General features: G+C 37.1%; 1 protein-coding gene across 2 annotated transcripts in view; it reads right to left on the bottom strand.

Annotated features, from left to right (window-relative positions):
* Positions 1-999: 999 nt before the first annotated feature.
* GALNT1 (polypeptide N-acetylgalactosaminyltransferase 1) overlaps positions 1000-15093 on the bottom strand; it is a 158089-nt gene continuing 143995 nt past the window's right edge. For both annotated transcript variants that reach the window (XM_027868941.1, XM_027868942.1), the window contains exons 10-12: positions 14068-14166; positions 10256-10390; positions 1000-3148 (exon numbers count right to left, since the gene is read on the bottom strand). In XM_027868941.1, coding sequence (XP_027724742.1) covers positions 3002-3148; positions 10256-10390; positions 14068-14166 — 381 coding nt within the window. In that variant the 3' untranslated portion in view covers positions 1000-3001. The remainder of the gene's footprint in view (positions 3149-10255; positions 10391-14067; positions 14167-15093) is intronic.

Raw genomic sequence — 15093 nt, 5'->3', positions numbered from 1 at the left:
CGCATTGTAACACTAAACTTTTCCTTCTTCTAATTACAAGTTCCCTTCCTTTTGTTGCTGTTTGTTCATTCGGCCCAACTCTTCTTGACCCCATTTGGAGTTTTCTTGCAAATTTTTTTTTTGGTGGGGTTGTGACTTGCCCAGAGTCACAGTCACATAGTAAGTGTTATGTTTCTGAGGTTGGATTTGAACTCAGGTCCTCCTGACTCCAGGGCTGGTGCTCTATCTGCTGCACCACCTAGGTGCCCCAAACCATGTTTTTGTTTTTGTCTTTTTTCTTGTGAGGCAACTGGGGTTAAGTGACTTGCCCAGGGTCACACAGCTAGGAAGTGTCAAATGCCTGAGATCGGATTTGAACTCGAGTCCTCCTGACTCCAGGGTGCTCTATCTACAGCGCCACCCTAGCTGCCCCTGGAGTTTTCTTGGCAGAGATACTAGAGTGGTTTGCCATTTTCTTCTCCAGCTCATTTTACAGATGAAGAAACTGATGCAAACAAGGTGAAGTGACTTGCCTAGTGTTACATAGCTTTTCTTGGGTAATTACTTGTAACCTTACACAAATCAAACAAAACTTTAATTTCTTTTTAGTTGAACATGGTCAATAAGGTAAATTTCTACCGGTTGTTTCCACAATTTGCAGAGTATTGCACAAAGCTATGTATTCAAGAATGCTGAGGACAAAAGAACAAAAACAGTACTGGAGTGGGTTGGGGACAATGTCCCTTAAGTAAAAGGGCAAGTAACTAAAGAATTACTTTAATTGCCTATCACCCATCTCTGTCACACTTAATGTCCTTTTCTTCTTAAGTCAAAAGTGACATTTCCCTCTTCATCTCCATCATCTTGCCCTCTCTTTTTCATTTTTTTCTTCCAATCCAGCTTCTATGTGGAACGATGTGCAATCACGAAAGTACCTGCTACATAGCTGGAACTGAAGGGAATCCATTAAACACTACTAACGAAACCAATCTGAGGCACAACTAGTAGTTAATCTTAAAATTTCAAGACATTATTCAGGATTTTATTTTTTAATTAAAAAAAATTAAGAAAAAGGAAAAAAAGAGAAAGCAATGGGGTTATCTATCACACTCTAACAATAATGACCCAGAAGTTAAATCTCATTGCTCCATGGCTCTTTTATAGTAGGGTATTTCCAGGCTATAGCACACTACTAAAGCATAAATTTTTGGTCATGAAATTTACTTGTAAATAATAGGCCTAGATTATTAAAGCATAAGTTCCACAGAAAGATAGAATTGACAAAGCCAGTGGGACAGAAAAAAAAATCAATTTATGATATGTTTCATATTCTAGAGTAGACTAAAAGCTCCATGGGGGCCTGGTCTGCATACTCTGATTTGTAGTGCACCCGAGAGCACCTAGTATAGGGGATCCTATGGATGCGCAATACATATTAGTTAACTTAAATAGATTATTGGACAATATATATACAATCAACATGGCAGGTACCCTTGGTGATGAAGTTATTTTCAGCAACACTGTTAAGCACAGGAAATAACACTGCCAGCAGTGAGTCTTAGAATATCATCAACAAAAGAAATAACAGTTAAACATGAATCTTGTAAATAGGATGAAAAACTTGTATATAAAAGAACTGCATTTTTTTTAAAAGGTTTCTGCCAACTTGTAAACTCATAATCTTGTAGTTCAAAAATTAGAAAAATCCAAAAGAATTTAACTAAAATGGAATTTAGGTAAGAAATGCAGGACTGGTATATGAAGCACTTCTTTGGCTACCTGATTAAAAAATGCCAATTAAACATTTTCTGTCAGATTTTATTAAAAAAAAAAAAGCAGCAGATCAACATTACAATTCGAGACTCTAATCTAAGTATGCACTTGACAATGAAGCACATCTGAGTATGGAGCGGAAAAAAAGGTTTTCCAGAAAACCTTCAACTATTTTATCTCCAGTTACCCAAATAATAAATCACTTTTGCAGGCCTTTTGTTGACTGGAATCATAAACAAATAACCAAAGATTTATTGCTATGAAAACAAATCTGTAGTACAGTAGTATGAGTCTTGGGTATTAAGCATAATCAGTCAAGTTAAGTTAAGAAATTGAAAATGCACTAAGAAATTTTTTGTTTGTGAAAAGTCCACAAGCCAGGTGACCCAAGAGCAACTGAGATGCCTGGTCTAAACTGAACAAGTTAGACATTACGCTAAACCTCCGTTTCTTAGAAGGCAATAAAAAAGTTACAATTCCAACAGCCCACAAACCAAATACAAATAAAAAAGTGTGGAAAAATGAATTGATGTTCAAAGAGCCAAATTTTTTCAGCTCAATTAATTTCAGCACCCCAGGAAAAAAAAAGCATCCATGACTATCACACAGATGAAAACAAAAGAATGTCATTGGAATCAAGTTATTTTTCCCCACTGAGGTATAAAATCTACATATAAATTTGATACTATACTATAACAAATTGTACTTCTCATAGTTTTGATTTAATCTCCTTTAAACCCTGTTTAATATAGTTTTTGCTGTAAAAATGTTACTTCATTATATTGAATCTGGTTCCAGCTGTTTCATTTTTCTTATATCAATATTTCATATGCTGGTTACCAGTTCTAATCAGGAAAAAAAAATCTTGGAAATCTCTTCATTATGATAGTACTTTCAGCAGAAATTACTGATGTGCGAAGCAAACTATAACAATATGTGCAGCTCTCCAGAGAGCATATTTCGTTGGTTAAGTTTTCATTGTCTAAATGTTTTCTACAATGATTCTTTGATGAAAGACTCTTTCAATCTTGTAAACATCAGTGTGCACAGTTTCACTAGTATGTAGTTTCACGTCCTTAGAAAGGAAGGCTGGTTCACAGCTAGTGAAAAGCGAGAGTCAAAGTTTTAATGGCTGATAAACCTGGCATCCTGCAGAGCAGGCAAGCACTTCTCCTTTTTTGCTACTTAAGAATGTGGCAGAAATGTGTGCTGAGGTAGCCCAGTCAATCCTTAATTTTTTTTAAGTGTCTCAAAATATTTCTGGCAGGGTGACATTTCGAAGGAGCCACTGTTGAGATCGGCTTCCGCTGCAGTCTCTGATGCTGGGCACCTGGCTGTCCTCCTCCGTGGCTTTGTCCAGGCACTGATTACTGTTCACATGCTGCAGGGTTAATTTCTGGAAGGGATGGAAGAAAAGGAAGTTATTCATTATAGAGGGGGAAAAAGAGCAAGTCTCTTGTGTACTTCCGATGCTTGTGAGATGTCTCTCAACTTAAAAAGATAGTGACTTCTAGGAAATACAAATATTCTATACTTATTATCTTCCCAACACCCAATACTTAAAAAATACTTAATTAAATGGTATATAATTAAGATTGGCATTAAAATGACAACCATTTTAATAGGTCCATACTTGTAGGATAAAGGAGGTGCCTTCCAATTTTGTGATTCTACATTAACTTTGGTGGCAAATATATTGGGAGGTACTTCTACTGTTCAGTTGACGCTGTCAAATTTTAAGGAGGCAGGCATGCTGTATTTGATGTTATCCATGTGTGTGTTCTTAAATAAATTTTTACTAGTCGTAATTAACCTTTGCAGGGACAGAACGGATAAGGATTGGAATAAAATAAAATAGACCTCTTAGAGGCCAGCAATGTCCTAGTAATATAAGGGATTCCCCTTCCAAAGCAGCAGCTGAGGAGGCTATGTAGTAAATAATTCCAAATGTTAAGCCAAGCATCAGAAAAACTGATCACACTTCTAAACTAATTCTTTTACCTATAATTCTTTGTCTTTCTTTTTCTTTATTATTATTTGTCCTTATTTCCTTTTTCTTGGGAGAACTTTCCATTCTAATATAACCATCAATTCATGTCTTCAAAAGTCTGCTCTTCAATAATAGCCACAACAACTAGCATTTTATATAGCTCTTTAAGGTTTTCCAAGGGCTTTACAAATCTTCTCATTTGATCCTCACAGCAACCCTGTGAGGTAGGTGTTACTATTATCCTCATTTTTATAGATGAGGAAACTGAGCAATCCTTTTCAGGATCACATAGTTCCTTAAGTATCTGAGGCCACATCTCAACTCGAGTCTTCCTGACTCCAAGGCCAGTGCTCTATCTGCTCTTTCAAAAAGGTTTCTTTCAACTGAGTGAGTTTGCATTGTTCTCTTGTGACTTATGTCTCAGTGTGACATTTGCATATACAATAATATTCAGTTTTCTATTCTTAATCAGTTTTTGAAATGGTCTAGTCCAAAGGACAACAAAACATAACACACTGCTAAAGTTGGCCAGCGGACCATGCAAACAAATTTATGACCCCTTTATGTGCAGGAGGTTCATTCCTGAGCACTTCAATGTTTGGAAAGCATTGTTTCTGTAAGTCATGATTAAATATATATGGATAAAGAGTGAAGAGAGCTGAGGTATTTTTTTTCCTTACAGAAGGTTTAGAATTTCATATCACAATAACATTTCTGTTTAATCAGCATCCAATCAACCAATCATGGCTAGATAAAGCCAATACAGTGGAAGTTAGTAATTAAAATTAATTTATATATTTTAATGTTATATCAACCAAACCAATGGACTACCTCATAGAATTAAATAAATTAAAATTTATGTGGAAGAATAAACAGGTGAGATTAGCAAGCAGAATTACGGAAGGAAAACAAAAAAGAAGGGGTAGGTACTTAAACTGCACAATAATAATAATAATAACTAGCACTTATATAGTACTTTAAGGTTTGCAAAGAGCTTTATATATTATCTAATTTTATCGTCACAACATCCCTGGGAGGTAGATGCCATTATTACCCTCATTTTGCTGATGAAGAAACTGAGGCTAAGGGAGATTAAGTGACTAGTCCAATGTCACACAGAAACAATTGCCTGAGGCTTGATCTGAACTCAGGTCTACATGTTCAGCCCTCTATTCACTTTGCCACCTAACTGCTTCCTAATTATACTACAAAATTATTCTGTTAATCCAAAATTCTAACTAAAGACATATATTAGATCATTTCTGATAAGTCAAAAAAACATAAAACAATGAGAAAAGGAAACATTAATCAATAAAAACTGTTAGGGAAAGTTAAGTCAAAAAGCATTTATTATGTACTTACTATGTGGCAAGCACTGGGGAAACAAAGGCAAAAACAGTCCTTGCCCTCAAAAAGCTTACTGTCTAATGGGAGAGACAATATGCAGACAACTACACATGTAACATAGGTACAGGGTGCAGGGTAAACTAGAGATAATCTCAGAAAAGAATACACTAGCATGAAAAGGCACTAAATCAGGAGATGGAATGATCTATTTAATGAACAACAAGGAGGCCAATGCCAAGGATTGCAGAGAATGTGCAGGGGAAATCTATGAAAGGAACGGAATGTGGTAGGCCTTAAAATCCAAACACACGACTTTATATTTGACTTTGCATTTGAGAGGCAACAGGCATCCATTGCAGCTTATTGAGAAGGGGAGTGACATAGTCAAACTTGTGTTTTAGAAAGACCACTTTGGCAGCTAAGTAGAGGATGGACCAGATTGGGGAGAGAACTGAGGCCCAGAGACCAAGGAGAAGGCTACTTCATTAGCAGAGATGTGAGGTTGTAAGGGACTGCACCAGAGGAGTGGCTGTGTCAGAGAAGAGAAGGGCATGTATGAGAGTTGTTGCAAGGAAGAAATGATAGGACTTGACAAGACACTCGATAAGAGCGTGGCTAAAAATGGGATTAGACTATCTCATAACATATACCTGGAGAAAAGAGGATAAAACATCAAAGTATGTTAAAAAACAAACAAGCCCAAAACTGAACTCACGATTTCCCCCCTCGAACTTCCTCTTCCTAACTTTAGTTATTGTTGAGGGTACTACCCTCTTTCCAGTAACACGAAGTTCACGACCTAAGTGTTATCCTCCACTTCTCACTCTCGCTTACTCCACATACACAAGCCGTTGCTGAGACCTATTTTACCTTCATAATATCTCTTGAATTAGACTCTTTCTTTCCTTGGAAGCATATTAACATTTTTTTCCACAGATGTTTTAAGCTTTAAGTCTAAATCTATAAGGAACATTTAAATCCTAAGTCAAAACACGAGTACATTTGCTATGTTGTTTGTAGAACTACTTATACAGCTTCTTGAACTTCTAATCAAACATTATTTTTGAAACATCTGCCATTTTTAATACAGTCCTGCAGTCTCGCAGAAAGTTTTATTTTTCTTTCTTAGCTTTATTCTCTTTAATTAGAATCAAAGACACTTTTGTTCAGTGTTATGAAATTTGTTTTTTAAAAGCTTACTGGCCTGAATGAAAATGTAAGCTTGTGAAAGTAAGATATCAGAGTCAATCAGTATAACTATATACACATTAAGGGGAATAAATATGACAAAACACATTAAGTGGAAGAGCTTGTTCTAGCACATAGGTCCTTTTACCCCATATTTGGAGCTGCTTTCCTCTACAACATTAGGGAAAGTCTCATTGACAAAGTGACAACTGACCTTAGGTCAAGAAGGAGATACAGGTGGCACCATCAAATAAGGCAGAAAACAAATGAGAACCATGATAGTATGGTGTCCCACAAACCACAGGAGAAGAGATTTTTAGGAAAGGAGTAGCCAGGTTTCAGAACTGGGAAAAGACTTTTGGACTTTGTGATCAAGTGATCACTAGTGAATTCTAAGACAACTGTTTTAATAGAAGCCAGATTTCAAAGGACTATGGACAAAGTAAGTGGTGAGTTACTTAGAGGCAACAAGAAGCTTGACTGTGAGTAGAACAAAAAGAATATGGCAGCCTGAGGATAAGTGGAGATCTTTTCAATATAGAGGAGACTGTAGGTAATTATGGTGGAATAAAAATAACAGAAAAGGAGTCAAAAGGATCTGGGTTTGACTGTCAGCTCTTGGTTAAATCAAGTAACTTTTCTGAGCCTTAGTTTTTTTTTCTGTCAAACAGATAATGATACCTCTCCTACCGGGGCTATTCCAGGGTACAAAATGCTATATCAACAAAAGTCTTTATTGTCTATGCTTATATGTGGGCAGAAGAAAGGGTAGATCATCGAACAGAAAAGTAAAGGGCTTGAAGTCAAAGAAACAGATTGAGGGGGCTAGTCTTGGAATGAGCAGAAAAACCCTCTCTTCTGAAAGAGGACACAAAAGAACAGTTAAAGAGAGAGATATAAACGAAGGCAGTGAAGTAAAAATTTAGTAGATTAAAAACTTAATTTATAGCCGGGACAAACGGTTTACATAACAGTTCTGCCACTTGCTAACTAAGTGGGCAAGAGAGTCACCAGAGAGTAAAAGATTAATTAAGCAGTGAATAATTGAGAAAATAAGATTCCAGAGGAAAGCAAAAAGAAAGGGCTCAAGGGAACAAGAATGTTTGCTGAAGTGAAATGAACTAAGTGTGGATAAGTCACTTAACCTCTAGTACTGTATTTTCCTTAGCTAAAAAGAAGGAATAATATTTATACTCCCTACTTCACAGAATGACTGTAAGCAAAGCAAGTAAGTCAAGTGTTACATAGATGTCAGCTATTTTAGGAACATCAGAACATAAAATCATAAAGATGAGCTAGAAGAAAGCTTAGAAATCACTTAGCCCAATCCTTCCTTTTACAGATGAGGTAAGTGAGGCTCACCGAGACTGACCTGTCTAAGGTCACAGAGGTAGTTAAGTAGCAGGGAGAACTGGCATTTTAAATTCAGGTCCTCAGACTCCAAATCCAGTGCTATAATTATTAGTATTACTGAGGTGGAAAGCTGGGAAGATGTGATTGGAAATGTTTTGCTATAGTATGAGCAACTGAAAAATAATGTTTAAATTATACCACTAGTTAGAACTCAGCTTTTAACTAAAATTTTAAAGGAAAAATATTTTAACCCACCTACTCTTAACACATTAACCTAATATAAATATTGTCATTAAATATTAGTATAAGGAAATAAGAATGTAAGACAATAAAGAGGTGCTCTTAGGCAACAATGTATAGGGTGGGGATACATATTCTATTGGAATTTCATTTTCCATGTTCAGAAGTTGTGGACAGTTCTCATCTCTTACTTTGCTCATTATGATGTTAAGGTTTTTTGTCATATTGTTCTGGGAGTCTTAGAACCCTCAGATTGTCTTTATGTGCCCTGTCTTTGAGGTCTCTGTGTTTTGCTTGCATAGTGAGCACATTTTCTTTCAATGTCCTTGTTTTTTTGCTTCTCTTCTCTAGGCTGTCTTTCACTTCTGTGTGTTTGCATTCCCAATCTATTGTTCTCTCTTTTGTTTCTTTGGTGAAGTTTATCATTGCAGATTCACGTTTTTCTATTCTGCTCATTATTTTTGCTGTGCAGGACATAAATTCTGTTTTCATAATTCTCAATTAAATTACTCAGGAATAGCATATTATGGTTCAATGTTCTCCTCAGCTTCCACAGGGTCTCCTGTTTCATCAAAGGTTGGATCATTTTCGTTTGCTTTGTAGTATTCATTCATAGATTCCTGAATTCCTTTACTAGATCTGAAGGCCATATTTCCTCTTTTGTTCTTTGTCCTGTTGATTTATCTATGTTAAAAGTGTCTGAGGTTTCCTCTTCCTGGAATCTTTGCGCTTTCAGTTTCCCCCAAACCCCCTTATTTTCCTTATTGTTCACTTCTGACTCCTTTACCCTCTAATGGTTTCCTTGGGGGCTCGATCTCAAAGCATCTCGGCTTCCTCCCATACTGGGTAATTCACAATTCACCAGCCTAGGTGTCTGCCCCAAACGCCTTTCATGTGATCAGAACTGGTCCCAGCTAGATACTGTGCTCTTGCCTCAGGCTTGATGGAATACTGCACAGTTCCTTAAGCACACTTCCCTGGCACTTCAGTGTTTTGCAACATTGGTAGTTTCAGGTTGTAGTCCCCGGTAGGCTACTGCTCACAAAGAGCTGTGGCCAAACTAGCTATTGAGGTCTGAGAAAACCTTTTACAGCCTGGAAGCGGGGGATCTCTATGGCCCTGGAAATGTGTGTATGTGTTGGGGCAGGATTGGGGTAGGGGGTAGGGGTGGGTTTTGATGTGAGCCTGTGTGGTGTCCTTGGGTCTACTAGTGTGGTAGCCTGGGAGGTGGGGGAGGGTTGTTCAGTGAACATCATGGGTTCCTGGGTTTTTCTTTTTTAACCTTGGTTTGGATTTTTGATCCTAGACCATAGAAACAGCTGAAGTTGCTTTATCTTTGGTGCATAATTTCTGTTTTGGGGAGGTTTGAGAGGTCATGGGGATGAGAGAAAATGTCTGCCTTCTTGTTGTTCATGTGACCCAGAAGTGGGATACATGTTCTAACAAATGATTTTTATATAGAGGCATATGAATTCCAAAGCAGGAAGAAATGAGTTCAAATCCCAACTCAGACACATACTGGCGATGTATCCCCGGGCAAGTCACTAAACTACTCAGTGCCCCAGGGACTCTAAGACTGGAAATTACAAAGGAGGTTCTATAATAACAATAATAATGATAACGATAATGATGATGGTGGCCAGTATTTATATAGTTCCTTAAGGTTTACAAAGACTATTGTATTTTATCCTTACAACACTCCTATGAAGTAGATACTATTACGATAACCACTTTACAGATGTGAAAACTGAGGCAGAGAGCAGATAAGTGACCTGCTCCAACTCACAGAGTTAGTGTCTGAGGCCAGAACTGAATTCAGGTCTTCTTGACTCCAGGCCCAGTGTTCTATCCACTGGGTCACTGAGCTGTCCCCAACTACATTTGTGGAGTGAGTTTCTCACTAGGAGCTCCCTACACTGATAAATGACATACAATGAAGAGGTTTGGTACCCCACCCTACTCCACAAAAAAGGAACATATTTATCAATATGAAAGATAGCAAGAATAGTAAGGGTTTTTTTCCTTTCTTTTTCTTTTTTTTTTTTTTAAAAAGAATACTTATAATTAGTTAATAACAGTTAAAGTAACAGTAACACTTTCATAAAACCTGAAGTGGCATAGGTACCCATTCTTACAATGCAAACACTTCAAGCAAGAAAAATACTTGTTCTGTTGTAAGGGTGATTTAATTAAAGGAAAAAGTTAGGGGCAAGTAATTATCTTACTACTTGCCATTACTTGGAGGAAAGGAAGTTCATATTCTCACCCAACAAAAAGAATTCACTTTATCAGAAATAAATCATATAAGATGAATAATCATTTACATTCTTAACAACAGCTTGGGTTTTGTTCAACTCAATAAAATAGAATAATTATAGGACTTACCACTGGGTCATATTCCCAAAGCTGGTTGCCTTTAAGATGGTGGCATTTGAGCATTGTGACTGGGCCATTAAGTTTGGAGACATCTAAACATAAGTCATCTGTGCGGATTTCTTTGTTGGCAGTATAGGAGAAAACCTTAAAAAAAACAAAAAAAAAACACAGCCATTAGACTCATACAGAATTTCAGAGTTGGAAGGACCCTCAGAGACCATCTAGTTCAACCCCTTTAACAATTGGGGTCACTTAGTCTTTCTTTAAAGGTTTTCAATGAAGGAAAACCCTACTATCTCCTGAATAAATGAATGAAAAAGCATTTATTAAGTGCTTATTATGTGCAAAGCACTGAGGCAACCCATTCCACATATGAAAATTTTCCTGACAGGTAGCCTAATTTTGTCTCTTCGCAATTTCCATTCATTGTTCCTCGTTCTACTCTCTGGTGCCAAGTAGAACCATTCTAATCCCTCTTCCACACGCCAGCCCTTTAAAACACTTCAAGACTGCTATCATGTCTTATCTTTTCCAGACTAAATACCCCATTTCTAAAACCAGTCCCAATATAGCTGGAGAACCTGAGGACTCTCAATATTATAAGTACCGTCCACTGGTCACTCTAGTTTATCAATATCCTTCTTAAAATATCGTTCCCAGAACTGAATACAATATTTTAGATATGACTGGATCAGACCAGGGCAGAATACTATGGAACAATCATCTCCCTTATTCCTGGATACTATGCTACTTTAATGTTACCTAAGATTACATATGAATGCCATATTACATTGCTGATGCATATTAATTGTGCAGTCCATTAAAATATCTTTTTTTCAGATAAATTAGTATCTAGCCATTTCTTCCCCATTCTTTACTCTGGAGTTGATTTTTGAACCCAATCCTGTCTTTACATTTATTCCTACTAAATTTCATTTGAAATATTTGAATTCACTTGCCAAGATCTATTTGACACATAATTTTGTTATCCAAGTTACTACATCATAAGAATATGGATTTAGAATTGGAAAGAACTTATGAAGCCACTGAATTCAACCCCCTCATTTTAATTTTTTTTATTAATTTATTTTGATTTATCAACAATCACTTCCATATGTTTTTGAGTTTAAAATTTTTCTCCCCCTTCCTCCCCACCATCCTCCCCAAGATGGCGCACAATCTGATATAGGTTATACACATACATTCCTATTAAACATATTTTCACATTAGTGATGTTGTAAGTAAAAATTAGAACCAATAGGAGGAACCACCAGAAAGAGGAAACAAAACTCAACAGAAGAGAAAAAAATAGCAATTCAACTTCCATAGTTCTTTCTTTGGATGTGGATAGCATTTTCCACAACGAGGCCTTTGGAGATGTCTCAGATCCTTGTATTGCTGGGAAGGGTTAAATTTATCAATATTAGTCATTGCACAACATGGCTGTTATTGTGTACAATGTTCTCCTGGTTCTGCTCACTTCACTCAGCATCAGACCACACAAGTCTTTCCAGGTTTTTCTGAAGTCATCATCTTATAGCACAATAGCATTCAATTACATTCATATGTCACAACTTGCTCAGTCATTCCCCAATTGATGGGCATCCTCTCAATTTCCAATTCTTTGCCACCACAAAAAGAGCTGCTACAAATATTTTTGTACATGTGGGTCCTTTTGCCATTTGTATGATCTCTTTGGGATATAGCCCTAGAAGTGCTATTGCTGGGTCAAAGGGTATGCACATTTTTATAGCCCTTTGGGCATAGTTCCAAATTGCTCTCCAAAACAGTTGGATCATTTCACAACCCCACCAACAATGCATTACTAGTGTTCCAATTTCCCCACATCTTCTTCAACATTTATCATTTTCCTGTTTTGTCATGTTGGCCATTCTGATAGGTGTGATATGGTACCTCAGAGTTGTTTTGATTTGCATTCCTCTAATCAATAGTGAGTTAGAGCATTTTTTCCTGTGACTATAGATGGCTTTAATTTCTTCATCTGAGAACTGCCTGTTCACAACCCCCTTGTTCTGAAGAGAAATAAATTGATAATAAACTGATAGACTGAAAAACTTGCCCAGAGTCAGGTGCTAGTAAGCCCCCGAGGTGGGATTTACAACTCAGGATCAAAGATCTAGAGCTGGAAGAGACCCTTGGGGGTCATCTAGCCTATAAATGAGAAAACTGAAGCCCAGAAGGGTTGGGTGACTTGTTCAAGACCATACAGGCAGGACTTGAACCTAGGGCCTCCGAATACAGAACCAGTAAAATAAGTGTTGGGCCTTTCCCCACCCCTCTTTCCATGGGACCCTCTGCCTCCTTGGTTCACCAGGTCCTTCTGACTTGGAATTCCTCCATACAATCCCTCAAGAATGGGTGCAGGAGGAGTCTGGCAAAGAAAGGGATGGAATGAGAGGAGATTAGGATTAGAGGCTATATTTACAATAAAAGACCAGTTAAACAGCTGTCCTTATTACCATCAACAATGTTATCAGTGATTTGGATGAAGATATGTTTAACATACTTGTAGAAGGGAAGGAAAGCTAATTAGATAGAAGAATCAAGACTTAGAAAGATCAGAATAGGCTACAATACTGGGTGGAAATTGACAAAATAATTTTAATTGTGATAAATGTAAAGGTTATTATTGAGCTTGAGCAGAATGACAGCACTAGTACAGGATAGAGAATACTGAGCTTAACAAGCAGTTTCAATGAAAAAGAAATAGAGATTTTAGCTAACTGTGAACTCTACATAATTCAACAATGTGATATGATTACTTTCAACACTTGAATATGATTTAGAACAAGGGTGGTAACAATTCCATTATATTTTGTATTGATTAGTCCCTAAATGAAATACTGTGTTTGGTTCTGGAAGCACAGTAAGGATAATGAAAAATTAGAGTATATTAAGAAGGAGAAAACCCACATGTTGAATGGTCTAGCTGAAATAATGTATTTTCAGGAAAAATTGAAAGTTAGACTGAAGAAGAGAAAATTTTAGCAGGTACATGAAAAAAAGTCTTCAAATATTTGCTCATGTGGATAAGCAAACAGAATTATCTGGAAGGCAAAACTAATACTAAAGATTGAAAATTACAGAGAAACTAGTTTTGGCTAAACAAAAATATCAATTAAATATAGATGGGGGGCCAAAACTGATTTCATTGGTACAGGAAACTTACTCCAGCAATTTGCAGGTTGACAAATTTTCTGCACCTTAGAAAGCTTCTTAGAGTACTGAGAGGTTAATTGATTTGCCTAGGGTCACACAGCCAATACATGTCAGAGCCTGCACTTGAACACAGGTTTTCTAGCTTTGAAGGCAGCTCTCCATCACTGTTATAATGCCTCAACAAAAAAGGAATTGGGCCATCTTATGAAGTAATGAGTTCCTCATCACTGGAGGAGTTCAAATAATTAAAGTCTGAAAACCTTAGAGATTCTAACATCCCCAGGAGACTGAGCTAGATGACTTTTAATATCCCTTTCAATTCTGCCATTCTATAGTTAGTCAGAGAAAACAAAGAGGGTTTTTACAAATACAAAGAGCTTATTATGAAGGGTACATATTAGCTTAACTAAAGAGAAAGCAAATATCTTGCATCAGCAATTAAATAATTAACACAGAGAGTCTTTTTAAAGATAGCTTCAATTCAATACCTGTAAGATTCACATTCAACCTACCAAAGGTCTTCATTTATTCCCCTTTATAAAAGCTGGGGAAGTATTTTTTGAAAATGCTTATGTAACTAAAAAGGATAAGAACTTATATTCAAATTTTAAAAATTCCTCCCCATGCCTTACCATACTTACCTGATTGCCTCCCATACCATGACAGTTAAAAATTCCTACTTTTTCATTTTCTTTCCTTGCCATGTTATCTAGACACTGATTTGTTTCAACATTTCGGATCTGTAAGTAAAAGAGATAATGATAGAAAGTTATGGAACTTAAGAGAAATAAAACCAACCCCAAGTAACCAGATAACCCTAGCACATGACAAATCACAAGAGTTATAGTTTGACAGAACCACTGCTATTTATTTAAAATTCTTTGGTTTACCTCCTTTCCTCCCCTTCTCTTTGTCCTATATCTGGTGCAATGTACCACTTGGAGGCAAGGGTTCAAATAAACTATTACTTAAATAAAAAAAAAATCACGACCCTAAAGTAAAAGCAGCCCCCCAAGGAGTGTAAAAAGCTCAAAGTAGCAAGGAAGTTCTGTGTGTGTAGAGTGGGGTGCGGGGGGGAGTTTCATAAACTGTTCCCTTAAATCATAGTGATTCTTATATATTCCTTGCCCACAGTCAGGTTCCAGGTTTGGGGAACAGTTAGTGCTAAGGTACCAGGATGGGATATGGACTGTCATGTGTGAAGGCATCAAGTTAGCCAGTGTGGATGGATCCTAGGTACTGGAGAGGAAGGTAAAGTAAGGGTAAGAAGAATAGAAAGGTAGGAAAAGACCAGGAAGTAAAGGGCTTTAAACACCTTTGATCCTGAAAGCCAATGGAGTTTACTGAGTATGTTTGTGGGATGATATGGTCAGACCTATGATTTTCATAGCTGAGTGGAGAATGGACTGGTGTTGAGAGACATGGGGTAGACAGAGCAATAAGAAGGTCATTGCAAGAGTCTAGGTGAGAGGTGACGAGGGCCTGATCTATGGGAGTGGCTGTGTGAATACACAGAAGGGGATGAATGTGAGAAATGTAAATGTAGAAATGACAAGATTGGGCAATAGGTTTGGATATGTGGGGTGCGACTGAAGAGTCTAGAATGACACCAAAGTTGCAAGCTTTAGTGATGGGAAGGATGGTAAGTGCCCTTATTGTAACTGAAG

This window comes from Vombatus ursinus, unplaced genomic scaffold, assembly GCF_900497805.2.
Source record: "Vombatus ursinus unplaced genomic scaffold, bare-nosed wombat genome assembly UNPS02014791.1, whole genome shotgun sequence".
NCBI lineage: Eukaryota > Metazoa > Chordata > Mammalia > Diprotodontia > Vombatidae > Vombatus > Vombatus ursinus.
This window is presented reverse-complemented; position numbering and strand designations above follow the sequence as displayed.